Below are 27,453 nucleotides of genomic sequence, written 5' to 3' on the forward strand. Positions count from 1 at the left end.
CAACTGTTCTAGCACACCTACGCACACACACACACACACGGACGCACATACACACATCTGGACCTGTACACCTACGGCCCCGGAAAATTATCCATAGAACAACCGCCGACTGACCCCGCCTCGTTTTTCCGATTTCCCCCATTCCGACCAGGTCATAGACGACGTGCCGCCACCCCACGCCAATCACCCCCCTCGCCGCAAAAAACAAAAACGTCGGACGACAGCCGCGTCGCCTTCACATCATCCAGCCATGACCAGCGGCGGCAATCGATGATTGCCATTCCCTCAGCCAACGAGAGCCAATAGAGGCAGCCGGAAAGGAGGACGCCCCGGAATAGTCAGTCGGTACCGTGTCGGAAGAGTCCGCCATTCGCAGAACGTCAATAGCCGGAGGGGAGTCCGCCATTTCAACGACAAGGACCCAAGTCACGCGGTGTCAACATGCTGATCAAGGAGTACCGCATTCCGCTGCCCCTCACCGTCGAGGAGTACCGCATCGCCCAGCTCTACATGATTGCGGTGAGGATTCCTATTTCTGCAAAGTTATACATATCAGACTACTACTAAATACTTTCAGTAATTCCCTAAATCTAAAATTATATGCAGCCTAAATCTTTGACTTAAAAATAGTTTTTTAAATTCCGTTAACTTACGCTTGATTGGTTTCAAAATATCTCATTAGTTGGTACAGCAGTTAAAAAAAAATTAAGCACGTTCGCAACAAAAATAAATACAAACTTAACGTTGGCCATTTCCGTTGTAAAAGTTCAACAATTTTCAAATACAATCATTGATCGTCACAAAATGTACAATGTGCCCGGAATTGTTTATTCGTCTTTGCACATTGAACTTATTTACAAACTGTTTACAATGCCAAAAATATATGAAACGTTTACACCGGAAATGCAATCGAACGAACTGCAGTCTATTTTGATTAGAGCCATAATAATAATTGATTTCCGATCCACAGAAAAAGAGTCGCGAGGAGAGTCATGGCGAGGGCAGTGGCGTTGAGATAATCATCAATGAGCCGTACAAGGATGGACCCGGCGGAAATGGTCAATACACGAAGAAGATCTACCATGTGGGCAATCATCTGCCTGGCTGGATCAAAAGTGAGTTGAATACCTTGTGTTAATTACGTTTTGTATGCTATAATGAATCGTTTGTGCGCAGGTCTCTTGCCGAAAAGCGCTTTAACCGTTGAGGAGGAGGCATGGAATGCGTATCCGTATACCAGGACTCGCTACACCTGTCCGTTTGTGGAGAAGTTCTCGCTGGACATTGAGACATACTACTATCCGGACAATGGCTATCAGGACAATGTCTTCCAGCTGTCCGGTAGCGATCTGCGTAATCGGATCGTAGGTGAGTTGTAGTTCTGCGAATAATGAATAATATTAGGATTAGGATCTTAGCTAATCAGCACACTTTGTCCTTGCAGACGTGATTGACATTGTCAAGGATCAGCTGTGGGGCGGTGACTATGTGAAGGAGGAGGATCCCAAGCACTTTGTGTCGGACAAGACGGGCCGTGGACCCTTGGCCGAGGATTGGCTGGAGGAGTATTGGCGCGAAGTGAAGGGCAAAAAGCAGCCAACACCGCGCAACATGTCCCTGATGACCGCCTACAAGATCTGCCGCGTGGAGTTCCGCTACTGGGGCATGCAGACGAAGCTGGAGAAGTTCATCCACGATGTTGCGCTGCGCAAGATGATGCTGCGTGCCCATCGGCAGGCGTGGGCATGGCAGGACGAGTGGTTCGGCTTGACCATCGAGGATATACGCGAGCTGGAGCGACAGACGCAACTGGCCCTGGCCAAGAAGATGGGCGGCGGCGAGGAGTGCAGCGACGGTCAGTCCGCTTTGGCCACCTCCACTATCCTATCATCCACTTCAGCTCACTCACCACATACACTTGCTAAATTGTAAAAAGTATAAGTTTGCATAAAGATCAAGCATAAAATGAATGATGTCATTCTCATATTGAATTTCAAGGATAGGTAGTTAAGAAAGGCAGAGAAACTTCTAGTCGTATTCATTCTGACATCCACTGGAAAATGAACCAATGTAATCAATGTATTTATTATTCGTATTCGTCCATTTCAGACAGCGTCTCGGAGCCGTATGTCAGCACGGCGGCCGCCGCCGCCTCCACAACGGGCAGCGAGCGAAAGAAGTCCGCTCCGGCTGTGCCGCCTATTGTCACCCAGCAGCCGCCGAGCGCCGAGGCCAGCTCGGATGAGGAGGGCGAGGAGGAGGATGACGACGAGGACGAGAACGATGCCATTGGCACGGGCGTGGATCTGTCTGCCAACCAAGGCGGATCTGCGCAGCGCTCGCGCTCCCAAAGTATTCAGATGGCCCAGAAGGGAAAGTTCGGGTCAAAGGGCGCCCTGCACTCGCCGGTGGGATCTGCCCATAGCTTTGATCTCCAGGTGAGTCACATCCAGATGATAATCTATTCCCTTTGTCCTGTGTCCTTTGCTCGTTTCCCCAAGTGGACTTTGTGTGTTAACTCTGCAAATGAATGTTCTTACAAGTTCGGTGTTCCTTATGCAAATTACGTTTGTGACTGAAAAGTCAGGGAAATTACCCATTAAAAGGGATACTTTCAAAGATGTATACTAGAGTTTTCTATAGAAAAAGAATAAGAATCTTACTTAATTGCTTACTGAATCCAACAAAAAAATAAGTCTTTATCTTTGACAAAACTAGTTTTATTCGAAGTTCAAAGCGTTTCAAGTTTGACGTGCCATTTTTTGCTGCACTTAAACATCAATTTTTATATAGTTTTGAATATTTTCCTACGAAAACACCTTTATTCTCAGTCTCTGTGTTAAATTTTCTGTGTGTTGTGTGTGTCGCTATGTCCTTTAAATGTGCTGCGTCTTACCAAATAATCTTTAATTTACCTTCCATCCAACACGATCCAACGACAACAAAAACAACACAATCGACACAAATCGATAAAATCGATAAAATCAATAAAATCGATAAAATCGAATAAATTGAAAATATACAAATTATAAACCAAATTACTATTCCCACAATTAAATCGAAAACAATCCAAAAATCAGTCCAAAAAGCCGCATGCAAAGACAGCGCCACGCAGACATGTAAGTTCCTCTCGCCCTCTCTCTCTCGCTCCCTTTTACGCCCTTCTCTTTCTTTTTCATTACTAGCAATTGCCCAGCTAATAGCGCGTCATTATAGATATAAACCTCCAATGACCCATATTAATGCCTCCTACCCCTCATCCATTCCCTTAGTAATTTGCTTAGTCGCAGTTTTTGATTAGCCAAGTTCCATTAGCTTAGCTTAGCCAACTCAATGCCGTTTTTTTTGTAGAACAGATTCGAAGAAATATATAAAGCCATGCCTATAAATAAACAATTGTGTCTATATGCAAGTATTAATTCAATTTACGCACACCTCAGGTGGCTAACTGGCGCATGGAGCGATTGGAAGTGGACTCCAAATCCAATTCGGATGAGGAATTCTTTGATTGCCTGGGTAAGCATTGCATTACGACTATTCTCTTGCCTTCGTTTTGCTCTCAACTTCGCAAGATCTTTAAATTAACTAGAGAAACTAATTTGTATTTTCATTTCATAGACACCAACGAGACGAACTCGCTGGCCAAGTGGAGCTCGCTGGAGCTGCTGGGCGAGGGCGACGACAGTCCGCCGCCACATGGCGGACCCTCTAGTGCAGCATCGGTGGGTGGGCGTGGCAATTCGCGGCAAGAGGACAGCATATTCAATCAGGACTTTCTGATGCGCGTAGCCTCGGAGCGCGGCAACAAGCGACAGTTACGCTCCTCGGCCAGCGTGGATCGCAGTCACGATTCATCGCCGCCGGGATCACCGAGCACACCGTCGTGTCCCACAACCATTCTCATTCTGGTTGTCCATGCGGGCAGCGTTTTGGATGCGGCCAGCGAGCTGACCGCCAAGAAATCCGATGTGACCACATTCCGTGGCTCCTTCGAGGCGGTGATGCGACAGCACTATCCCAGCCTCCTCACCCATGTGACCATCAAGATGGTGCCGTGCCCCTCAATATGCACCGACGCCCTGGGCATTCTCTCCAGCCTGAGTCCGTACTCCTTCGATGCGTCGCCCTCTGCGGCGGATATACCGAATATAGCCGATGTCCCCATTGGAGCCATACCACTACTATCCGTGGCATCGCCAGAATTCCACGAGACGGTCAACAAGACGGTGGCCGCTGCTAATATTGTCTACCATGAGTTTTTGAAATCGGAGGAGGGGCACGGATTCTCCGGCCAGATTGTCATGCTGGGCGATTCGATGGGCTCGCTGCTGGCGTACGAGGCCCTCTGCCGATCGAATGGCAGCCAGCCGGGCACGGCTTCGGGTGCCTCGAATTCCGGCGGAGATGCAGCCACAAATATAAATACCCACAATCCGCTGAGCGCTCGTAATTCGCGATTGGACGACGACGAGCGTTTCATCGAAGCCGATCTGGATGCCAAGCGTTTGCTGGTGGCCCCATCGCCACGTAGACGCCGTTCCAGCTCCTCCAGCGATTCGCGGGCCACCAAATTGGACTTTGAGGTCAGTGACTTCTTCATGTTCGGATCGCCGCTGTCTGTGGTGCTGGCTGCACGGAAACTTCACGATGCCAAGGCCGCCCTGCCGCGGCCCAACTGCCACCAGGTCTACAATCTGTTCCATCCAACCGATCCGATCGCCTCGCGCCTGGAGCCGCTTCTGAGCGCCCGGTTTTCTATATTGGCGCCAGTCAATGTCCCACGGTACGCCAAGTATCCGCTGGGTAATGGCCAGCCATTGCATTTATGTGAGTTCTGTACTACTTACACATGTATTTGTAATGATTTTGATTGCCACTGTTTGTTATCCTTTCCAGTGGAGGTCATTCAGTCGCATCCGCAGCACTTTAACGATGGCAACAACCTATTGGCTGGTCGCCGTTTGTCGGACGCATCCATGCAGAGCACGATATCGGGTCTGATTGAGAATGTCTCGCTTAGTACGATCCATGCCCGTAAGAAGCTCGTAGTTGCCCGCTAAGAAAGCAGCTTTATTTGATTGAATTCGTATTGCCAACTAACTGATTAAACATTTCCATTCACAGTGCAAAACAAATGGTGGGGCACCAAGCGCTTGGATTTCGCATTATATTGCCCAGAGGGATTGAGTAACTTCCCTGCTCACGCCTTGCCGCACCTCTTCCATGCCAGCTACTGGGAGAGTCCGGATGTGATTGCCTTTATTCTACGGCAGATTGGCAAATTCGAGGGCATACCCTTTGTGGGCTCCAACGATGACAAGGACAATGCCTCCTTCCATCCCGGACAGCCGAGGGAGAAGTGGATCAAGAAACGGACCTCGGTTAAGCTGAAAAATGTGGCCGCCAATCATCGGGCCAACGATGTGATCGTGCAGGAGGGCAGGGAGCAGCGCTTGAATGCGAGATTTATGTACGGACCCCTCGACATGATCACGCTGCACGGTGAAAAGGTGGATGTGCACATTATGAAGGATCCGCCGGCGGGCGAGTGGACATTCCTCAGTACCGAGGTGACGGACAAGAACGGTCGCATCTCGTACAGCATTCCGGATCAGGTATCCCTTGGCTATGGCATATATCCGGTTAAGATGGTGGTACGTGGCGATCACACCTCGGTGGATTGCTATATGGCGGTGGTGCCGCCGTTGACCGAATGCGTGGTCTTCAGCATTGATGGCTCCTTCACCGCTTCGATGTCGGTGACGGGCAGGGATCCCAAGGTGCGTGCCGGAGCTGTCGATGTTTGCCGCCACTGGCAGGAGCTGGGCTACCTGCTCATCTACATCACCGGACGACCGGATATGCAGCAGCAACGCGTGGTGTCCTGGCTGAGCCAGCACAACTTCCCGCACGGCCTGATCTCGTTCGCCGACGGCCTGTCCACCGATCCATTGGGCCACAAGACGGCCTATCTCAACAATTTGGTTCAGAACCATGGAATCTCAATTACTGCCGCCTACGGCAGCAGCAAGGACATTAGTGTCTACACGAATGTGGGCATGCGAACCGATCAAATCTTCATCGTGGGCAAGGTAATCAGTAACAATCACCTTTTGTGTTCGCAATTTTTATAAGCCAATAAACGTTCCTTTCACAGGTTGGCAAGAAGCTGCAGTCGAATGCCACCGTGCTTAGCGATGGCTATGCCGCCCACTTGGCCGGTTTGCAGGCTGTGGGTGGTTCGCGTCCGGCGAAGGGCAATGCCCGCATGGTCATTCCCCGCGGATGCTTCAATCTTCCCGGCCAGACCGCGAATCCGCGGCGCAGAAGGTAAGACGCTGATGCCACTGGCTGGCGCTGCTATAGACGATCCACTGTACAGAGCGCACCCACTGTAACGCCCGATCCTCGCTGTGTATATATATGTATCCTGTGTTTGTGTTCAGTGTAAATAGGTCAAAAGCATTCGTGTGTGTTAATGTTATGTGTTTTGTGCACAGTGTACTGCCTTTAGCTGATTCGAAATAAGGATGCAAACGTGCATATAGCTTTTGTTGACTTGTATTATAATATATTGACCAAAGGAATGTATCAGGGTTAGTTTATATTTGAATTTATCGTGAAAGATTTTACCATAATAATTAACAAGTAGTACGTAATCACATTCGCTTCTGTTTGATGACAATAGGATGTTTCTTTCCAAATTATGGAATATAACACATTTGATATGTATGTAAATAGAGTGAAATTGATTCAGCTGAAGGCATTATACCTGTATTCCATTGGAAACTGCTTTGTTGGTGTTTAGACATTTTCTGTGACTTTCTGTTGTTCTCTGTTTTTTTTTTTGTTTTTGTGTTCTGGGTCGCATGGCCGTTTATTTTGTCAGCCAGCCTTGTTTTCCGCTTCCGCCATCGAGTCGATGCAGTGGTAACCCATCCAGCATTCCCATAACCCACTAAACGTTTGTTGTGTGCGCCTTCTTCGGAACGAGTAATCTCTTGCCAGTGCGCGAACCTCCAGTTCCAACCTACCTAATCATGCCCTTTTCCCTTGCCATGACAATCTGCAGCAATGCTTTCGAGCTGCAGTTGGCCAACATCAGTCCCTGCAGCAGCAACATCAACAGTCCCAGCAGCAGCAACCACATCCTACTGGCCCAACTGATTGAGAATGCCATTGAAAAGGACACGCCAGCTGCCTAGGAAACTTACTTATGTGTAGATGAAAATACATCATTTTTTTTCTATGTTTTTAAGTTAATCACCAGCGTAAAAGTAACAGAAGCAATCTGTGTGTCGCACCAATCTTCTCAAAACTAGTCCTTCACGAATCGTATTGTACTTTATTTTACATTCTTAAGTTTCTTGTAGAACAAATGCCGTATTATTTATGCTATAAGCTATATACTATTATGATTATTATTATTATTATTATGATTGCATTCATGTACTATCTTAATTTGTATTTGTATGATATTATTTTGATTGCGAACAAAAGCCAAAATGCAACAAAACATAAAAAATGCGTGCGCCAGTATTTAGTAGCAAATAAAAAAAAGCGTACAGTTAAATGGGCCTGTTGGAAATATATATCTTACATAGTATATATATGATTTATAATGTTTCGATTACGATTTTTATCTTTTCTTTGTTTGTTCCTTGATTTACGGATAACCGATACGAACAAATAATAATAATAATACAAACAAAAAAATCGCTTAATGCTTCACGGCCTTCAAAACCCACCACGCTGTTCAAAACCCACCACGCCGACAAATACACCTCACGCCAAATACACCATCATCAGGCTGCATGAACAAGCAACGAATGAAAATTGAATTGCAACTCAAGCAAACCAATTGTTTAGAGCAATGAAAAACAACAATTAAAGCATCTTGTAAACAGATAGAAGCGTTGAAAACAAAACAAAACATTACAGACAATTGATGTTAGAATTAGTGTTCTAGAATATACCCAACACTCCCCACACAATTTTTCAGTTCCTTTGTTACGTATTTTGAAGCATACCTAGCTGAGCATTTTATTGATTGATTGGTGTTGTGAAAAAAGAAACAAAATTTATCAAAAAAAAACGATAAATATCGATCTTAGAAACGTTTCCATCTTAGAGCCAAAATTCAACTCTTTCTCAACGTTAACTCTGTCTTTCTTTTTCCAAACAAAAAATATCCAAAATTTGTCTGAAAAAAAAAAACAAAAACAAATCCAACACCACACCAACACACACACCTCACACCACGCACACACACTGCCATCGACCGTGTCTGTCATCGATAATCGATAAACACAGCAACGAGACAGGACTCTCATCACCCATACGCAGTGGTTACCTGAAGCGCAAGACCTACCTGAGCCACCACTAGAGCAGCAGAGATGCAGATACAGATGCAGCTATATAGATCGATGCATCAGATAGAAGTGCAACCACCACAGTCCTCAGAACCCCAATAGAACTCCCTTCGATATAGCGAAAAATATATATAGAGCCAATGGACAACAAGACCGATGCCTCCATATGCCACATCTGTGTATATACCATATAAATATATATTTATATACTATGCGCGATATATTGAAAGTTTAATGGTGTATTATATACATATATCAAATACCAAAATTTGCAAATGAGAAAAAAACAATTGTACAACATTTAACAAAAGTCAAATGTGTCACGCGGTGAGTATGCATATAAAGCACAAATTCTAATTGCATATCTATATTCGAAAATCAACTAGTTATAGTTACTGAACTCTGAAGTAGATAGAAATTATGAGCAGCGGTGCTGGAAATGTCTGGTGACTTCAAAATCGCCTAAATGGGTGTCTAAAAGTATGCAATACTTTATTTTATCCCAAATGTGCAGTGTACTTTTAAACATCCTGCCAAAGGATTGGAAGTTGCCAGGGAATTTAGTGGCAGCCGTATGAATTTCCCACTAACAATTGATTTTTTAATTAGTTTGTATCATATTTAATCCTTAGGTACCTGGAAAGAAAGACTGTTTCCTCCTGTTGTTTGATGGTTTTCCAAACCACTTAAAGCATAAAAAAACATTGAAAACTACACGAAACAAAAGCCGATCGCAAAGCTATATACTAAATACAATTATAAATGATATATACAGAGATATATTCGAAATATAGAACCGTTTAACATATGCAAGCGAACCAAGTTCAGCCAACCAAGTGAGTTACAACAACCGAAGGACAAACTACTGAAACCGAAGATCTCCCGATGATTAATGATACCAACTGGAAGAGGAGCGAGGAGCGCGGATGGAGTTGCAAATCAAAAAAAAGGCAAATTTAATGCATTTCTCGAGAAACAACCATTACAAAAGTATAAATGAACGGCTTCCGTAAACCGAATTAAAACCTAAAAGTAGATATATGTATCTATGTGTATGTGCGTGTAAAATTGACAAAAATACAAATAATCGGTTCTTAAGAAACAAAACCTAAATGTAAAAACTTCTCGAAATTGAATACAATCTCTTAACTGGCCCCAGAAATTTCAAATCTCCATAATTGTGATAGTCTTTCGCTACCAAAAGTTATTTAAAAAGATGATGAAACAGCAAATTATATATTTATCTCTACTAAAATTGTTATTCGAAAAGGAAAGACATTTCGGAATGAAACAAAAGAAAAACATAAACTATTGGATATTGTGTAAACGTGAAACCCGATTTTGTGATACCAAAACTAAAACCGAAACCAAAAACCAAAGTTGAGTTCGAATTGAGGCGCGATCAAGCCGAAAACTTAAAAACCTATGCAAACAACTCAAGGCGACCTGAAGATTAACGGGCATTGAATCTGACCCATATAGTAATACATATATATATATATATACATCTCTAGGGTATATATAATACCACAATGTATGCAAAACCCCAATTATGGGCTGTCCACGCAAGTTAACTAAAAACTCTCACACACATCTTGTAAGCTAAAGCAAACGCTAACCAGAATTGAAGGTACACTTGGGACCTTAAGAATAGAAAAGATATATAGATATATTGATATATATGTGTATGTCATCTGTAATCTGTTCGATCCGTTTAGGTTTACCTAAGCCAAAGTTAGTTGAGTTAGGCGATTAAGATACTTCCTAAACTGAAAAGTAAACGCAAGTTAAAGAGTTTAAATCGATAGTTGTAATGAGAGCAGAGTAATTGTATGTAAAGATGAATATATACCTAAAGCATATACTGTATATTTATATAGCGCAACTACCAATTAAGGTCTTTCGAAGCTTGCTAACTGAAAAAGTGTTCCGATTAAAGTATTGTCCGGCTATACGTTCCTCTATCCTCCAGTTCGGTCGATTTTTAGCTATATTTCATTTCAATTATCCTTTGTAGCAAGTATTAAACTGCAAACTGATGGAAGATCTTGTAGAGTTTAAGATGAATCTCGACCTATGAAATGTTTATCCTATATAAGTGAGTAGTTCAAGGTTTAAGAACGAGGTAAAACGATGTTTAGATGAAAGTCCTATTAAATAACACACCAGATACTCATAGAGTCAAAGGATTTATGTCAGTCTACGTAGCTGGTACATTAAGGGCATTTTTGCTATACATTTTCTATAAGTCCACGCCGACTTCCTTTCCAACTAGATCTATGTACTATTTGTAAATGAATAATGCGTTCAACTTCTCAGAATAGCAAATTTGAGCTTATCTTATGTGTTTAAAACGGCTCCATATCACTTTATTTTTGCGAGAGATAATCGTTGTTTGTTTCGGAAATTGGATTTATCTTTTAGTTTCGTCTATTGTTTGATATAAACTCCCCACCTAAAGCAGAAATAAGCTGCGGAAATAGAACTGGAAAACTCAAACGGATTCAGATTTCACACAATGGCATATAAGTGCTTGCTCTACGTGTTTCTAATATTTCATAACGATCGGTTGATTTACTCTTGATTTATCTTTGCAATTTGTAGAACATCTATGTACCTACACTTTTCTCCTCCATCGCAATAAGAAATCCCAAAGCCAATAAAGAGTCGAGCGAAATTGCATTGATATTTTGAGAACCCACCATTTAGATGATAAGCTAAGAACCCCAAACACAAAACGACGATGACAAATGCCGAAAATATAATCAAACAAAAATCTGAAAACAATACATAAGAAAATACATACATGGTTATGTATTTTAATTACGAGTCTTAAGTGCAAAAGTCCAGGAATAACGAATACGCATTCAGATTGTAAAGAATTCTAAGAAGAGCGAAGCGAAAATCGAACAAATTAGGAAATTATTTATTGACAAAAAAATCTACAAACCGATGAACAAAACAAAAAAAATGCGGAGCAAGCCAAATGCAATCTATTTACAAAATCCTAAAAAAAGCAAAGCAAGAATTACAAACCAAACAAATTAAGCTGAGCTGATTCCACGAAAATGGATATATATATATATATATAGATATATAATATAAAACTACCCAAAATTAAGAGATTTTTAAGCCAACAGTTGAAATTGAACTATGACAAATAACAAGAGTAAACCAATTCAAAAATGGCAGTAACAAATATTTTTCGATGTAAGCTGTTTGTTAGAAAAATATCGAGTTTCGGTGAATAGAAGAGTGGCTACAAAACCAGTCAGTCAATCAATTCAAAGAAAATCGACAAGGGAGCGGTTGGTTCATGACAAGATAACAAAAAAAAAAATGAAAATACAAAACAAATGTTCTATTTGATGTTGCAAATGAGAAAAATAAATAAAACATGTTATGTGAAAAGATTATGTGTACAATTTGAATGCCCAGGGGAATGGACATTTGGTGCTGAAAATTGTGGGCAGCTACAACGAGATAAGTTTCACATATGCGTCTCTGTGATTAATCAACAAAAAGTTGAATTGAATGTAATAATAATTTAACAAAACAAAATCGCACCAAACGACGAATGCGATTGCCATCTGTACTCTTTGTTTGATTAATCAAATGAGATGCTAATCACATTATAACTCGCAAAGCGAACAGCTAATGTGGAACGATTGGCGATCCATTTTAATGTGTGTACATGGTATAGTGAATCACATACCCTACTATTAACATTAACAAATAGTTTAGTTACGCTAAACAATAGACAAAGTAGTTGGTTAGTTATAGTATTGTTTTACAAATTATTCGCTCTTTTGCTTTGAATTATATCAAAATTTCAGTTTAATAATCATTTCTGTTGCCTGGTTTGTCGTTAGTGAGGTCCCACTGTATACAGGCAAAGTACAGTTCCACAGTCATATACAATACTTTATTATCAATCAGGTTTAGTTGTTTACATTAACTACAAACGTCAGTTGCGAATCGGAATGAAAATAAAAGGAGGGGATGATAGAAAATAGAGGGTTTTGATATATCAGCTTGGGGCCGGGAATACATATATGTAACATCTACAGCTTGGGCAGACCCGCCGAAATGGAGCTCTCGATGCCGCAGTGATCCTGGCCACGCAGGATGCGGAAGAATCCGTGATCGCCCCAATCGGTGTTCCACGAGTTGCCAATTAGCCAGTACGGGATCTTCTCATCGCCCCAAACGCCCCAGCCCAAAATGCGAATGGCATGACCGCCCAGCTCCTTGCCATGCTCGTGCTGATAGACGCCGTCCTTGTACAGAATGAGATCCTCATAAACGGTGAAGGCTCCCTCAACCGGTCCATTGGTCATGATCTCCTCCTGAATTTCACGCACATTGCGCTTCACCGAGTACGACTTGGAGCCGAAGTGCTTGTCCTTGGCATAATCCACGGTGTAACTGCTCTGGCACACGTGCGAGCACTTGGGCGTTCCACCGCCATGGGCACATGGTGGTCGGGTTCCATTCACGTGGTGCTCACAGGGAGAAATCTCGTAAGGACGGCAGCCCTGCAAAACAAGTGCATATTAGAATCGTTTTTCTTTTGTTTGCCTTCCTATATCTGGGAATTAGGTTTCAAATATGAGTTAGTAGCAGCTACAACTTATCGTTGAGGATGTACGCGAATCTGGAGTGCATTCACGATATATGCCTCTATGTAATATGGATGTTTGTATATAATATACATAAATACTTAAAGCTTTATGTACATGGATGTTTGTATATGATATACTAAGCCGCTTTCTAGCGATATCTGTTGAATACAATTTTTTATGGCGTCGTAAACTGCGTCGCCAACTTCAAGTAAACAAAGAACAAAATCAAGTTGCTTTCTAACCATTTCGGTATAGAATTACAATACGAATAAATGCAGGTAACTTTTGCACATAAAGTATGTTTTTCATCTTAAGAAAACAAAACTTTCTGCAGGCAAAACCAACTGCCAAACCCATTTAAACCAGACTAAATATGATTTGCAAAAACCCAATAAAGGTGGATGACAAAGCAGGAGGAGATGACCAACCTGATTAGATCCGTAGGGTCCTCCGCTGACGATTCCCTTGCGTGTCCAGTAGCTCCAGGCGGCGCCGGGGAATCCGCCATTGCAGCCAAATCCGCAGGTGTGGCAGCAGGATACGAGATCATCGGCCGAGAAGTGGAAGTTCACCTTGCCGCCGGAATGGATGCACACCTGCCCGTTGCGAAATCAGTAAAAATCATTGAGAACAAACACAAAAGGAAAATAATAAAAAAAAATGGGGAAATATATCAGCTGGACAAACAAAGAAAGGAAGGGGTTATAAAATCGATAAGATAAGCTACGTACGCGATCGGACATGGCTTCAACGGCACCAAAGGCCCAGCAGGAGCCGCATGAACCCTGGTCGCGAATCTCGCCAATGGTTGGGCAGTTTGGCCACTGCTTGCGGGAATCGAACTCTTCGGGGAGCTCGTCAACGCTATTCATGTAGAGATCGCCAAGAACTTCGCGCTTATCGGGCAGTGCGAACTTGTGTGCATCCGGATGGACGCCCATCAGGCGGCGGATATGTCCCTCCGTTACGGATGCATCGAAATTGCGACCCACCTGTCGGATGGAATACGGGAAAATGCAATTTTCTTGTCACGTCAGCAAGGGGGGTGGAAACAAAGGAATTTACCTTCCAGGTTTTGGCCTTACTGCGCACCACCTCGATGAACTCATCCGAGAGCAGCGACGGCTCGCCGGAGGTGAGTGCCGCCACGGAGGCCGCGATGGCCACCAGGAGCAGTAGCTTCATTATTCTCGTCCAACGAATTTCCAACGCGCTGACACAGCAAAATTCAAACAAATCACAGCAGTAAAATGGCGGAAAATGACGCGTCGTATTAACGGGCTCTCTGCTCCGTTCTTGTTTTCGTACTGCCCGTGAAAATCGGACGGGTAATGCTCTTTATGCGTCTATTATTCTCTTGTTTTTGTTCTGTCGCACAAAAAAAAATGGTTCGCGCCCGCTGATTACGCGGCCAGTGTGTGCACACCGATGCAACAGGGCCGTTGCCTATCGAATGTAGAGATGGGCGCGTGATTGGTTAGTTGCCTAAAATTAATAAGCGCATTATATTTAATAGCACTTTAATAAATGTAGTTAACTAAAGACTACGATCACAGTTATGCCAATAAATATGCCAAGGAGCACCGGTACTTGCAACTTGGAAGGTGTTTCACTGCATTTATTTATTTCCATTCCATTTCCGTTGTCGTGGTGCTGAAAATCAGAACTATCGGTAGGCCATCGCAGATTACAGAGCTCTGTTAACAGACCTAAGGTGTGGCCACACTGGCTAGCTATATTTTGATAAGGAGCTCGCAAAGATGCGGATTTTCTACGGATTGCTGGCGTTCCTGGTGGCCAGACAGCACGGTGCCCAGGCGATCCAGGCACGCAGCGACAAGGAGCAGCCACAGACGGTGGTCTCCGGCACGGCGGTGCAGTCGGTGGTGCCCGTTCAGGCGCAACTGGGCTCCGGCATGGGACCCTCCTCATCGTCATCTTCGGCGTCTTCCTCCTCGGGCGGAGTTGGAAACTCGGCCTTCTATCCACTGGGACCGAATGTGATGTGCTCGTTTCTGCCGCGCGACTTCCTCGACTGCAAGGATCCCGTCGATCATCGGGAGAACGCCACGGCGCAGCAGGAAAAGAAATACGGATGCCTGAAGTTCGGGGGATCCACGTACGAGGAGGTGGAGCACGCCATGGTCTGGTGCACCGTGTTCGCCGACATCGAGTGCTACGGGAATCGCACCTTCCTGCGCGCCGGAGTGCCCTGTGTCCGCTACACGGATCACTACTTTGTGACCACGCTGATCTACAGCATGCTGCTGGGTTTCCTCGGTATGGATCGCTTCTGTCTCGGGCAAACGGGCACGGCTGTGGGCAAACTGCTTACCATGGGCGGCGTGGGCGTCTGGTGGATCATCGACGTCATCTTGCTGATCACCAACAATTTGCTGCCCGAGGACGGCAGCAATTGGAATCCCTATGTGTAGACGTGTGTGATATGCCTCTGTGTCATAGCTTTAAGTAGTTAAATAAGATTAATCTTGTTCATTGATTAATTCGTAGTGTTAGGAAATTAAATTAACTTGCCCCTTATTTCATTATAAATACCTTTGACTAGTTAAGATCAAGCTATAGGGGTTCTAAGTTATAAAATAATTGAAATTAATAATTTCGTACATATCTATTACATGCAAAGTAAGGACAAATAAATATTTAGAATTACAGTTGAATAGTTTTGATATGCCTAAGATAATCAAATGACTGCCTCTTGAACCAATTGTTTGTTAGTTTACACCAAAACTACACCATTGATCCGTGCAAAAATGCCCACATGTCATTAAAACTTCCCTAGACTTTGCACAATCGTATTTATTTTTAATTTTAAAGTATTTTTTGTTCAATTCGAATGTAGCGCCACAGCTGTTACCAAATTTGTTCAGTGGAGCCATTACATTTCCGACAGCTGCTTTCTATCTATCGTTATCGGATGACGGCTATCGTCCTTCGCTATCGGGAAAGGGAAATCGAAAGTTTCGAGTTCAAATTCGAAATCAGTTGCTAGAAAGCTCGCCAACCGCGCGGTCAACGAAGACTGGCTGAGCTGAGCGGGCGCTTTCTCTTTTATTTTTCTCCATTGACGACGCTGCGTGCGCGTCGCATCTCTCCCCCAAGAAACGGCAACAACAATAAGAACTGCGCGGTGCATAAATAAAACAAACGAAAATATATATTTGTTAGCCGGGGATTTATGCAAAATACACAAAAATAAATAAGACAAGAAAAGCAAACTAGTGATGAGAGGCAAAAGTTATAACAGTACTTAAGTCGCGGCACAAGAACGTAAACACAAAATCGTGTGTGTAAATTCCATGGGAAAAAAGCTAAGGAAGGAAGAGGAAGCAGCAGCAGTACAAGAACAACAACATGAGGACGCCGACGTCGACGCAGACAGCGACTGCGACGCCGGCAGCGGTAGCGGCAAGACAATTCGAATATCTTTGGATGCTGTTAGACTAACGGTGCTTTAGTGGTTGTTCTACATAACCGCGTCTATGTGTGTACGTGTTTGTGTGTGTGTAAAGCGGAAAAGCAGCAAAAACTGAATGGTAAATAAGTGTAAACAGAAAGCAAAAGAAAGAAGCCAAAGAGTAGCGGAGATAGGGTGAGAGAGAGAGAGAGAGAGAGAGCGAGAGCGAGAGGAGTAGCGATTTCCATTTATCGATTCACCTGCAGCCGAAGCCATTCCATTCCATACCAGCATCATCGACTTAATCCGTTCGAGCGGGATTAAGGCTGCGCCGCCCACGCAGCGTCGACGGCGCAGCGACCGCATTACCGGTCGCCGGTAATTAGCCGCCAAGGCCGTCGGCGCTACACAGAAAGAAATGTACAGGTAGAAGTGACCTCAATAGTGTTATAGTGTCAATACAAAGTTGCAAATCGATCGAGCAAATCTGCCAAGTTTTGTACAACAAGTAAAACGCTCTTAAACATAGCTTTTCTTACTCACAGATCCTATTTCTACTTCAATAAAATGTTATTCTCAAAAAATACTATTATTTTGTTTTTTTTGTAATTTGAGCGAATGACCAGCGCCTTTTTTTTGCAGTGTGCATAATAGTTTTACATTCTGCTGCAGCGGTGTGAAAGTTCAGGCTCATTAAAAGCAGCTGCGTAGCGGTGCTCGGCATTCGGTACCGGTACTCGATACCATCCGATACCGTTACTCGGTACTCGGCTAACGACGACGATGAAAACGAGATTAAGCGAATCCAGTAGCTTCCTTAATAATTAGCAGCATCCTGAATCGGAGTGCCCTGAATCTAAGGGAAACACTCAAGTCTATCAGATAAATGGCAAAAAATGGTTCCTTAATGGTGCCTAGTTTTTTAAAGCACTTAGCAATGGGTTTTAAACTTTTTAAAATATAAAACATTTTGAGGTCGATCAATGAAGTATCTTTCGGTTTTCCAGAGGCTAAGGAACTGAATTAATTCTGCTTAAATTACAGCATAACTTAACTTTTATGGGCACATTAAACGCTGAATGAAAAATGTTCTTATGGAGCCATTAACCCAATGTACTTGGTACACTAAAGTTAGAGGGAAAGCCCATTTGTAATGACAGCTGTGCTTTATTTCCTTGAACGTGTTTGAATTTCGAGTGGCCAAAAGACAATTTGGTCGCTTAGTTTTGCTAAAAGTTTGGCTTTACAAAGTAATTTGCAAGCTTAAGTTGATAATTATGGTTTCATTCTAAAAACGCAATCAACAGCAATTAGTAGAAAACGCGTAAATGATAGCTATTCACAAACAACGAAATTCTTTGGAATCTAGCTAAGTTTAGTTGCTCTTATAATCTCTCCTTCTTTCCATATTCCTTCATTTAATTTTACTTTCGCGAACGAGAAAGTGTTAAAGGAAAACAACACGAATAACAAATAAACAAACAATAATGCTAATGAAGCCAAGCGTGAAATGTTTTTTCTCTATATTTTTTTAATGTTTTGGAATTTTGTGTGTTAAAGTGCAACCGAAGCAGCAAAGCAGCGGTAAATAAAAGCCATAAAATATTGCAAAAAGCAGCGAATCGGTGAAAAGCGTTAACCGAAGCCAGGAAAAAAAGAAACAAACAGCCAAAACAACAAACATCAAAAGTTGCCAACTTTTTTCTCTTGCGACCGCAGCATCCGAAGAAGCAGCGGCGTCAGCAGCGACGCCCGACTGCAGCCAGCGTCGCGCTGGCAACAACAAATTGCGGTAAGCATTTTTTGCACACTTTTCCATTGTCTGAGGGAAAATTAAAAAAGGAAACCCTATACAATTGCATTCCTTACACATAGAACTGATTTGCTTTTCAAACTGGTATTTATTTCTAACCATTCGTAAACTTTTTTGCTAAAACAATGCTAATGATACACGTTAACAATTAAAACAAACTTAAAACTTAATACTATTACATATAAAGTTAATCTATTGAGTTAGCATACCTTTTTAATACGCAACTTCCAAGTTCCGATATAAAAGTAAGTTTGTAATGCTTGTAGATTTCAAAATATTTAAAATATTTATGTTTTTCAACTTTAAAGGCATTTTGAAGTAGAATATAAAATATTCTTTTCTCGGTGTACACACTTGTCTTCCATCTGGCTACACTCATCCATCTATATAAGTTTATATAATATATATAAATATATATATTTACTGATTCTTTCTGCCACACACACACACACATTCACAGACTGCTGATTTTACTGTTTGGTTTGTAATTTTGCCAAATTGTAGACACAGCATAATAAGCACACAAAAAGAAACGAAACTACATATGTAGTTCAAAGTTTGACAGTCGACGGGAAATTGGAACGAGTCTCGTTCCACGAAATAATTCACTTCGATTGCATAATGGAAAGGCGAATCCGCCGACCGATTAGTCAAATTAATTTTAATGGATGCATTGGTTCGTTTGATAGCATTTCAATCACTTTTATTGGACCATGGGACCATTATATCATCGAATGGAATAAATCAACGAACTTGTAACTTAATTAGCCTTTTGTGCATGCTTATGCATGTAAGTTTAAGAAGCTGAGATGGAATATTTGAAATTTAAAAGCTGGCCAACATGGACAGCCCACCAATTAAACCAAATATTTTCAGTGAAACACCCTTTTTAGCAAGACAATTGTGTGTAATGCATTAGGATGTACTTTTTAAATTAATTGCATTTCAAATACAGTGAAATCTAATTGAATTAAAAAAGGACGCTTGAATCAATTTTTCGATTTTTTATGCCACCATGCTCTGATAAAAAGCTAGATAAATGTCATCCCCCGTCGTTGAATGCGACCAACCCCCACATTTTACGGATGATAACGATTTTCGGCCAGATAAAGTCATCCCCATTTCTAAATGATTGCAACTATCGTTTAACAGAATGAGACTGCAAGGAATATATGTATATATTTATATATAAAAATAGAGGAATACCAACAAGCAAACAGTCGGCGTAGAAATTGAAAATAAAAACAATAAAATTAAACAAAAGTGCTAAAAATAAAGAAACAACTTGTAAATACAAATAAATGAGCATAATTTATTTGCAATTTGAACTACATGATCGAAGAACTCGTATATAAAAAGTGAACTGAAAGTTCATTGGAAAGAACTTGCTTTGCTGCAATTTTAATTTCCTTCACGCTTCATTTGCTTTGAGTAATAGGTATCATACAGTCCATACGTTTTGTCTCGTTTTGCATTGCCAAAGCAAGTGCCTATGGTCGCAACATTGGTTAATCATTTTCGTGCGTGTATGCAAGGTGGGTGGCAATTTTCGGTGGTGGCTGTTGTCTGCCAGCGGGAAAATGGAAAAGTGTGATGGGTTGGTGGGAGGGGGAGGGGGAGAGGATGCTAAAGGGAAATGGGAAAGGGCAGGAGTGCGACAGACGCCAGCCGAAAAAAACAGGCGTATTTGCTGATTTTTCCGTAGCCGGCTTAGCCGTGTTACCCTGGCTGCTTCGCTGCTCCGTTCTGTCCATGTCCAAGCATTCCATTTTGCCATTTACTTTAGCCGAACCCCACCACACACACACTGGCGTGTGGCCCATGCTCTCACATCGGGGGTTAGTTATTTTTGGGGACGAAAACCGCAGGAGCAGCAATAGCAACAGCCCTCCGAACTTCTCCTCTCAACTGCGGAGGAGGATTCGCGACGAAGGATTGCGGATGGACCATGTGCCACGTTGCGGAGGAGATGTGTGTGTTTTGGCCCTGGAGTTGGCTGTACTGAGGATGGTATCCCGCGGATGCGATGACAACCAGAAAGCGAACGGAATGAGCCGATAAATCTTGGCTGAACCACTAAGTCCTGTTTAGCGGAGTTCGGGTTGCGATAAATAACTTCAAAAAGATGTTTATATAACAAGTAATCCAGGATCTAATAGCTTTGATCTTTCATAAATCGATCATTTGGAATGGGAAATATTTTAAATTTTATGTGGAGGGTTTCATATGGTTGCATTCGTGTTCCATCAAGGATGAAACTATATGATTTTGAATTTATGGTGATAGTTTTCAATTACTAGATTCAATTTCCAAGATATTTGTTCATGTGCATCGGAGTCTAATGACTTTTGAAGGCCAATTATGCCGGCAAGCTCAGTCAGTAATTGATCAGTTTATATCTGGATCAGATGGCCATCCAATAGCCAATCTCTGTGTCCAAAAGCTTGATTGGAAAATGTCAAGGGTGCTGCTCTGCTGTCCTTTTGACCATCTGTCCATATGTCTAGCTATCAAAGCGAACAAAAAAAGTGGAGCAAAAAAAGTTGAAAAAATAAGAGGCGATGTGGCGATGATTTTGTTGCCTGTTGTTCTGTTTCTGAACTTTGAAGGATTTTTCGCCCATCTAGAAGGATGCTCTGGCATTCGCGAGCGTGTGGATGTGTGTATCGGCGAAAACCATCGCCATACAAACACATGTCCACAGGGCCACGCATAATACACATGCAAATGTCAAAGCTGCCAGGCTGTCGCCATAAGCGAAAGCGTCACTTGTGCCACCTTACCAGCCACCCAGCCACCCAACCACCCAACCAACCACCCACCTTGACACCCATCATCAACCACCACGACGGCCATCGGCGAGTTTTAGCGGATTTTGTTTGTGCCGGAATGAAAATCGTCTTCCTTGTCATCACAGTATACCCTCGAATCAATCATTTGGAACTTTTTAAGTTGTTGTACAAGATATCGGTGAGGGTACTCAAAGTACTTATCATTATACTTTCATAGCGAAATTAATCTATAAAATAAGCAAAATACTCTACCACTGAGTGGTAGTCACTTTGAGTTGTAAAAAGTTTTAAAAAATATTTTAAACGCCTGCAAGTAGGCAGCACATTTTTCAACCGGGCATTCCGTTCCGTTTTCAGAACTTCTTTCCAACTTATTTTATTCCATTCCGTACAGTGAACTTGAAAGGTGTAGGAAATGTTCCGCTTCTTTGGTTCCACTCTACGGGGAGTGCACTGTATTGTTTATTGTTGCTTTTGCTATTGCTGCTATTGTGTGTGTCATCCACGCATTTTCTCCATGCTCCAGTAAAATTCGAGGAGGGTTGTTCAAGAAACGCCCAAGTGGATGGGTGGGTTGGCACGGAGGTATATGTGTGTATGTGTACGGTGTGTGAAGTTTGAAAAACTCACCACCGTCTTTTGCCAAACCGGTCACAGTCGACCTCTTCCTCTTCTTGTTTCTTACTATCTTTCACACTCTGGAAAAATAAGTCAGGCTTGTAAAGCCGTTTATGAGTCTGGGCCTAAAAATAATGCCAAAATTCTAACTTAGTGTCCATAATTCCTGTCAAGGTTGTTAAGTTTTTCAAATAAGTTTGGAAGAATTGTGCTACGATATATTCTCGGTATCAGTTATTATTTTTTTAAGCTACACGTTGTATTCCTTTTTGGTTTTTAAAGTTTTCTGTGCTCTTGTTTGTTGTCGCATTTTTTTTTTTGTTTGGCATTTTGTTTGCCACAAACAATTGCATACTTGTGCAGGCTCTAGACATTTGGAGCGTTCTTCCTGCATTCGGTGCGATTTTCATACCCGGTAATTTGTTGTTAAGGGGTACATTGTGTGGCTTTGAAAGTGTGTATATCTGGTATAAGGAAGCATGCAGCAAAATGCAGTGCGTAGAGGGTGTCTGAAAGTCGGGACACTTGCCATCTATAACGTTCTCCATTGTTTTGTTTTCTCTTGGTGCAGCCTGCGGAGAAAATGCTGCCGCAGAAAGGAAGACACAAAGATGAAAATTGTGGCACTCAACACGTCGTCTCTTCAACTCCTCCCACCCATTCCAATTTTCGCATCTCTCTGTCTTCATTGAAAAATATCACTTAAAAGACGGTGGGAGGAGTGTCTCATGTTTATACTCGTAAATATTCAAATATGTTCGTTAATATATATGACAAAGTCAACATCCCTATTTTAAAAATAACTTCTTATGGTAACAAATATCTTGTTGTTTCTTAAACAGTAAACCGATGTCAACATTTTCACAGTTTAAATTTCGATGTTCGCAATCACCGTATTACTCCACTTTAACCATTAAAGTAATTAAGTTAAATACCATTATTTACGAACAACTTTCGGCCCTCCTTTAAATTTGTCAATGGATTCTTTTATATTTTATAAGTAATTTTACCTACCTGTTTCGTTTCACCAACATTATGGCAACCTTCGCGATAACTTTTGGCACGAACTCCAGAAACGAGTCCTGCGACATCTCCGTGTCGTCCTCCTCCTCCTCGATTTCCATCTCGAAAATGGTCATCTTGCGCTTGCCATCGAAGAGAACGGTGGCCACCTTCCTGCTGCCCAAAACGGCCAACATGGCGCACTATCCGTCCAGTTCCTTGAAGGTGGCGCCATCGACAATGTCATGGATGCTGTGCGTCACAGTGGCCTCCCTCAACTTGAGTAGCTGACACACATTAACACACACAATCGATAGTTTTGAAATTATCAATTTGCAGGGGCGCTAATTTCAAATAATTTTGCGCGCCTAATTAATAATAGATTTTGATTTGATCTATTTTATTTAAGTTTATTTGCAATCTTGTTAACATTAGATGCCTTCTTCGCATTCTTCTTGTTGAACTCGAGATTTTACTGGACGCGTGTGGCCTGCGAGTTTAGGAGCTTGGGTAGACTGGCCCAGTTGAATCCCGACAGGTACTTCATGTGCCACAGCGAGTCATAGAATCGGGACTTCTTGTGCGGGGATATCTGCCTGTTGTTCAGCAGTATAACGAGCTGTTTGGCCAGACGTTTCGACTTGAATTCCACCCAACACTCGGCGAAGATGATATGAGGAGACTTATCTAAAGTAATTGAGATTTAAGTATATACTGGGTAATCAGTGGGTCTTATATGAATTGCCACTTGGTCCACTTACCTGACAGCTTCTGCGACTGCAGGTAAGCCCTGCCGATGGCGCCGTACTGGCCCAAGATCTCCCGCAGGCGGGCCATGGTCATGTTCTTGGGTATGTTGCATATGTAGATGATGCCCTTCTTGCTTCCCTTCGCGGCAGCCGAGGAAATGCCGGTGTCATTGAGGCTGGCCAGCTCCATTTCATCGTCGGCATCCGAGGGATTTGCCTCACCAATCGCAAACGCACCTTCCTCTGGCTGCGGATTATCCGAGCGCGTCTCCTCATGCTCACTCTCCTCCTCTCCAACGGGTTGCTCGAGCCCCTCCTGCCCCAAGTCCACGAGATCGGTTGGACGGGGCCACTTGAACTGCGGCAGGTACTTCATGCTCCACAGCGAGTCATAGAATCTGGACTTCTTGTGCGTGGATATCTGCTTGTTGTTAAGCAGTGGAACGATCTGTTTGGCCACACGTTTCGAATTGAATTGCACCCAACCCTCGGTGAAGAGGATATCAGGAGACTTACCTAAAGTAATTGAGATTAAAGTATATACTGGGTAATCAGTGGGTCTTATATGAATGCCACTTGGTCCACTCACTTGACAGCTTCTTTGACCGCAGGAAAGCTCTGCCGATGGCGCCGTACTCGCCGAAGATTCGCAGCATGTTGGTCACGGCCATGTGCTTGGGTAAGTGGGATATGTAGATGGTGCCCTTCTTGCTTTCCTTAGCGGCAGCCGAGGGACTGCCGGTGGCATTGAAGCTGGCCAGCTCCATTTCTGCTTCGTCATCCGAGAGATTTGCCTCCCCATTCACAGACTCACCTTCCTCCGGCTGCGGATTATCCGAGCGCGTCTCCTCATACTCAATTTCCTCCACTTCCATAGGAGCCAGCTCCATTTCTGCTTCGTCATCCGAGAGATTTGCCTCTCCATTCACAGACTCACCTTCCTCCGGCTGCGGATAATTCGAGCGCATCTCCTCATACTCAATTACCACCTCTTCCATAGGAGTGGGCTTGCATTTTGGCTCTGAATTCATTTTTGTTCGTTCTCGTGGGTCAAATAAATTTTGTAGTGCACGCTATAAGGATGACAGTTGACAAGTGATGCCAATCTACGTTTTTATCGAAGAGCTATCGATAAGAAAAGCATATCGCTTAAAAGCACATTGTAACAGACCAGTTGATTCTTTTCAGCTCTATTTTAATGAAGAAATCGTGCGTTACAGGAATCTTAACCATTCTTTTCGATCACCATTCCCTTTAAGAATGGAAAAATATCTAATTATTAAGAACGTCTTCAAAAACGTATTTTTTTAAACAGTAAACAGCTGTATTTGCTGTTTATCAGACCATAGAGCGGTCACCTTTTTCACACTTGTAATTCCGATGGTCGCAATTACTTTTTTACTGCACTTTGACCATTTAAGTAATTAAATTAAAAAGCATTATTTTCGAACATCTTTTGGCCGTCCTTTAAATTAATGAATGAATTCTTTTATATTTATAAGGATTTATGCCTATGCCCTTTTCATTTTGGCCAGACAAAAGTGCCCGTTTACAAATTGAAAAATTCTTACAATTTCCAAAACCAGAGCATCAATTTTTCCATTTCAAATTGCAATCGTAAATCGTTCTCACTAAGCGATTACCGTAACATGCCCGAATATTTCTTAAAGTGGTATAAAAAGAAGCGTTTAAATGTTAATTAAAAATTATTTAATTTTGGTGCTATAAATAAGTGTTAGAAACCCCTAATTAAATTTAGGACGCTCTTTTTGGGACAAAAATTCAGAGTAGCATTCTTTGCGGGTTTCCTGCTTGCCCTTTATCATTGTCCTGCTAGCGTTTTCCTTCCTTTTCCGCCATTTCCTTCGTCGCTTGCCTCATTCCATTGGATATAATAAATACCAAAATGCGATAAAATAAAATAAATAGCGGACTAAGGAAATTAAAGATGCAAAGCAATGAAAAGCTCTCAGAACATTTTCCCACAGCACATATACAAATATACCAAAAAAAGCAACAACAAAAAAAAAAACAAAACACTCAAACTGGAAATTGCTTAAAAATGTCAAATGTCTTGCCTCCCTTTTCCTATTTTGGTCCTGTCATGAAAACTGAAAACCAAGCCAAACTAAACAGAAAAGCCAGAGCGAAGGATAGCTATCTATGGTCTTGTTTATAGTGTCGTATCCAACACTGTCAGAACTTTGGAATTTTAACCAAAAAGCTTGTCAATAATTGTTTTAGATTCTTGCATATCAAAATGTACTGAAAAGTGTTTCGATAAGGCTTCGTCTTCATGTTCACATAATTCACATTACTAAAACTAAATTGTGTACGCATAGATGTTCGTCATCTCTGGCTTAGAATATATACATCATGTGTAATTTCATTGGTAGATGCATTAACAAACTGCTTAACCAAATGTGTTATGTCAGCACGAACTAGCTTCGATTTGAAGTGTATCCTTGGCATATGCAGCGCTTTTATTTTATATGTATGTGCCTCCGCGTTTATGCGCGATATATTCGCTATGGCTCATCCTATCCGTATCCACAGCCGACATCATCGTCTTTATCTCTATCGTCATTAAACGGGGCTCGTCATTATTGCCATAAAACTTTCTTTTGGTTCTTGTTCTTGCTCTTGTTTGGTTCCTGGCGCAACTTTTGCCACTGCCACTGCCGCTTGCCGTTTGGATGTCCTATCTCCATCTTGTTCTTTCCTATAGCTGCCATCTCTCTCTCTCTCTCTGCCGTCCACGTTCCGTCCCTTTCGCACTGTCTCCTAGTGCTGCTGGCATTGGCCTTTTAGTTCATTTCCGCCCGATACGCTGCCTTGTGATGACATTGTTTTTATGACGCGACCCCCCAGTTTCCTCGGTTTCCCTGCCTTTCGCTACCGCTTTTCCTTTGGCTCCACCGCCGACACATTTTACCTACAGACAAAGGATATGCCCGTCATATGAAAGCGATATGTATGTACATACATATACATATGTAGATATATGCTAGATGTGCGTAGATATATCGTGCATGAGTTTGTCGAGCCTGGGCTTTCGCTCGATTCTGATCCAATTGCAACAAATAACACAAAGGCTTTGCCTTTGAAGTGATGGATAATGGTGTTAGTGATGGGCCTGTCAATCAGCCACCGATGTGCCATATTGACAGAGACATAGACATCGGTGTCATAGATCTACGACGTGATTGCCGGTTACACAAGTCCGGAATTTAGGTCACGCAAATATTGCCATCGTTACTAGTTAATTTCAGAAAATTTTTACGCATTTACGAATGCTCCGAATTGTATAAAAACAAATTTAGATATAATCAACGATCTAAAAACAAATATTACTAAACTGGATGTGAAAAAAGTGTTGCGGTAGGTTGTCAATCAGTTTCAAAGCCATTTAATTGAACTGTCAAAAATAACGAGTATGAAAATGATGTGTTAATTTAAAATCAAATCAGAGCTTAATCAGCTGAGGGCATAGTGAATGTTTATTTGTTTTTGGAAGAGATTAAAATAGAATAGTTCGTAATGAATCATCGCTTAGTTGATAACACAAATATACATTAAAATGTGAAGTGTGAAAAGTGTATTAAAAAAAATACAATCTTTGATCTTACTGGTCAGTATTATTTCACACATATATGCAGTTTATAGTTATTCAATTCGTTGGCCACTAAACTGGCGACTGCGAGTGTGCCATGAAACATCGTGGTCTGTCAGGAAAAGAGGCAGAAATCCCATTTCGAGGGGCTGGGCGCAACATTAGCGGCTCGTTGGCGAAAATGCTGCCCAACCAAACCCCCTCATTAGAGCCCCAACCTGCCGAGTTCCTACGTGTGTTTACCTTTCTCAAAGCGCTGGCTCGCTTTTTTCCATGCCACCCAAACCACCCACTGCCTCGTTGTGCTTCCGCCCAGTCGACCTGGTCGACACCCTTGACAAGTATAACCAAAATCGTTTCACCAAAATACGCAACTTTAATAGCGGCAAATATTTGTATCTTAATTGCTATATATTTTGCTGAGTTTCAAGCTTTCGTATAAATGATTACGTAT

The 27,453-nt window shown here is 42.3% G+C and overlaps 5 protein-coding genes across 16 annotated transcripts in view; 3 read left to right on the forward strand and 2 right to left on the reverse strand.

The window, feature by feature from the left end:
* Window positions 1-420: 420 nt before the first annotated feature.
* On the forward strand, window positions 421-11,712 carry LOC117146753 (protein retinal degeneration B). 7 transcript variants are annotated; one of them, XR_004459820.1, is made up of 13 exons: window positions 421-519; window positions 971-1,115; window positions 1,177-1,368; window positions 1,445-1,855; window positions 2,110-2,438; window positions 3,081-3,119; window positions 3,441-3,516; window positions 3,619-4,827; window positions 4,897-5,034; window positions 5,125-6,092; window positions 6,158-6,330; window positions 8,314-8,699; window positions 9,005-11,712. XR_004459820.1 is itself a non-coding variant. In XM_033313246.1 (12 exons), the coding sequence occupies exons 1-12, from the start codon at window positions 442-444 to the stop codon at window positions 7,838-7,840; spliced, it is 3,789 nt and encodes a 1,262-aa protein (XP_033169137.1). In that variant the 5' UTR covers window positions 421-441; the 3' UTR covers window positions 7,841-11,712. The 7 variants fall into 7 exon arrangements, 6 of the variants coding, with proteins under 6 accessions (XP_033169137.1, XP_033169136.1, XP_033169133.1 ...); XM_033313246.1 differs by having other exon boundaries at window positions 7,810-11,712; XM_033313245.1 differs by having other exon boundaries at window positions 8,314-11,712.
* Window positions 11,713-12,270: 558 nt separating this feature from the next.
* LOC117146758 (cathepsin B) lies at window positions 12,271-14,399 on the reverse strand. Its single transcript, XM_033313254.1, has 4 exons — window positions 14,063-14,399; window positions 13,729-13,989; window positions 13,426-13,593; window positions 12,271-12,910 (listed from the first exon to the last, which is right to left on the reverse strand). Exons 1-4 carry the CDS (start codon window positions 14,180-14,182, stop codon window positions 12,437-12,439), a joined length of 1,023 nt encoding a protein of 340 aa, XP_033169145.1. The 5' UTR covers window positions 14,183-14,399; the 3' UTR covers window positions 12,271-12,436.
* A 308-nt stretch (window positions 14,400-14,707) lies between these two features.
* On the forward strand, window positions 14,708-15,669 carry LOC117146759 (TM2 domain-containing protein CG11103). Its single transcript, XM_033313255.1, has one exon. It carries the CDS (start codon window positions 14,758-14,760, stop codon window positions 15,430-15,432), a length of 675 nt encoding a protein of 224 aa, XP_033169146.1. The 5' UTR covers window positions 14,708-14,757; the 3' UTR covers window positions 15,433-15,669.
* A 341-nt stretch (window positions 15,670-16,010) lies between these two features.
* The window catches only part of LOC117146752 (sn1-specific diacylglycerol lipase alpha), a 31,947-nt gene continuing 20,504 nt past the window's right edge, over window positions 16,011-27,453 (forward strand). For all 6 annotated transcript variants that reach the window (XM_033313232.1, XM_033313235.1, XM_033313239.1 and 3 more), the window contains exons 1-2: window positions 16,011-16,551; window positions 17,973-18,204. The gene's annotated coding sequence lies outside the window, so the exon portion shown is untranslated. The remainder of the gene's footprint in view (window positions 16,552-17,972; window positions 18,205-27,453) is intronic.
* LOC117146756 (putative pre-rRNA-processing protein esf2) lies at window positions 23,041-24,478 on the reverse strand. Its single transcript, XM_033313251.1, has 3 exons — window positions 23,976-24,478; window positions 23,399-23,902; window positions 23,041-23,324 (listed from the first exon to the last, which is right to left on the reverse strand). The coding sequence occupies exons 1-3, from the start codon at window positions 24,415-24,417 to the stop codon at window positions 23,110-23,112; spliced, it is 1,161 nt and encodes a 386-aa protein (XP_033169142.1). The 5' UTR covers window positions 24,418-24,478; the 3' UTR covers window positions 23,041-23,109.

Source organism: Drosophila mauritiana, chromosome X (genome assembly GCF_004382145.1).
Source record: "Drosophila mauritiana strain mau12 chromosome X, ASM438214v1, whole genome shotgun sequence".
Lineage (NCBI taxonomy): Eukaryota > Metazoa > Arthropoda > Insecta > Diptera > Drosophilidae > Drosophila > Drosophila mauritiana.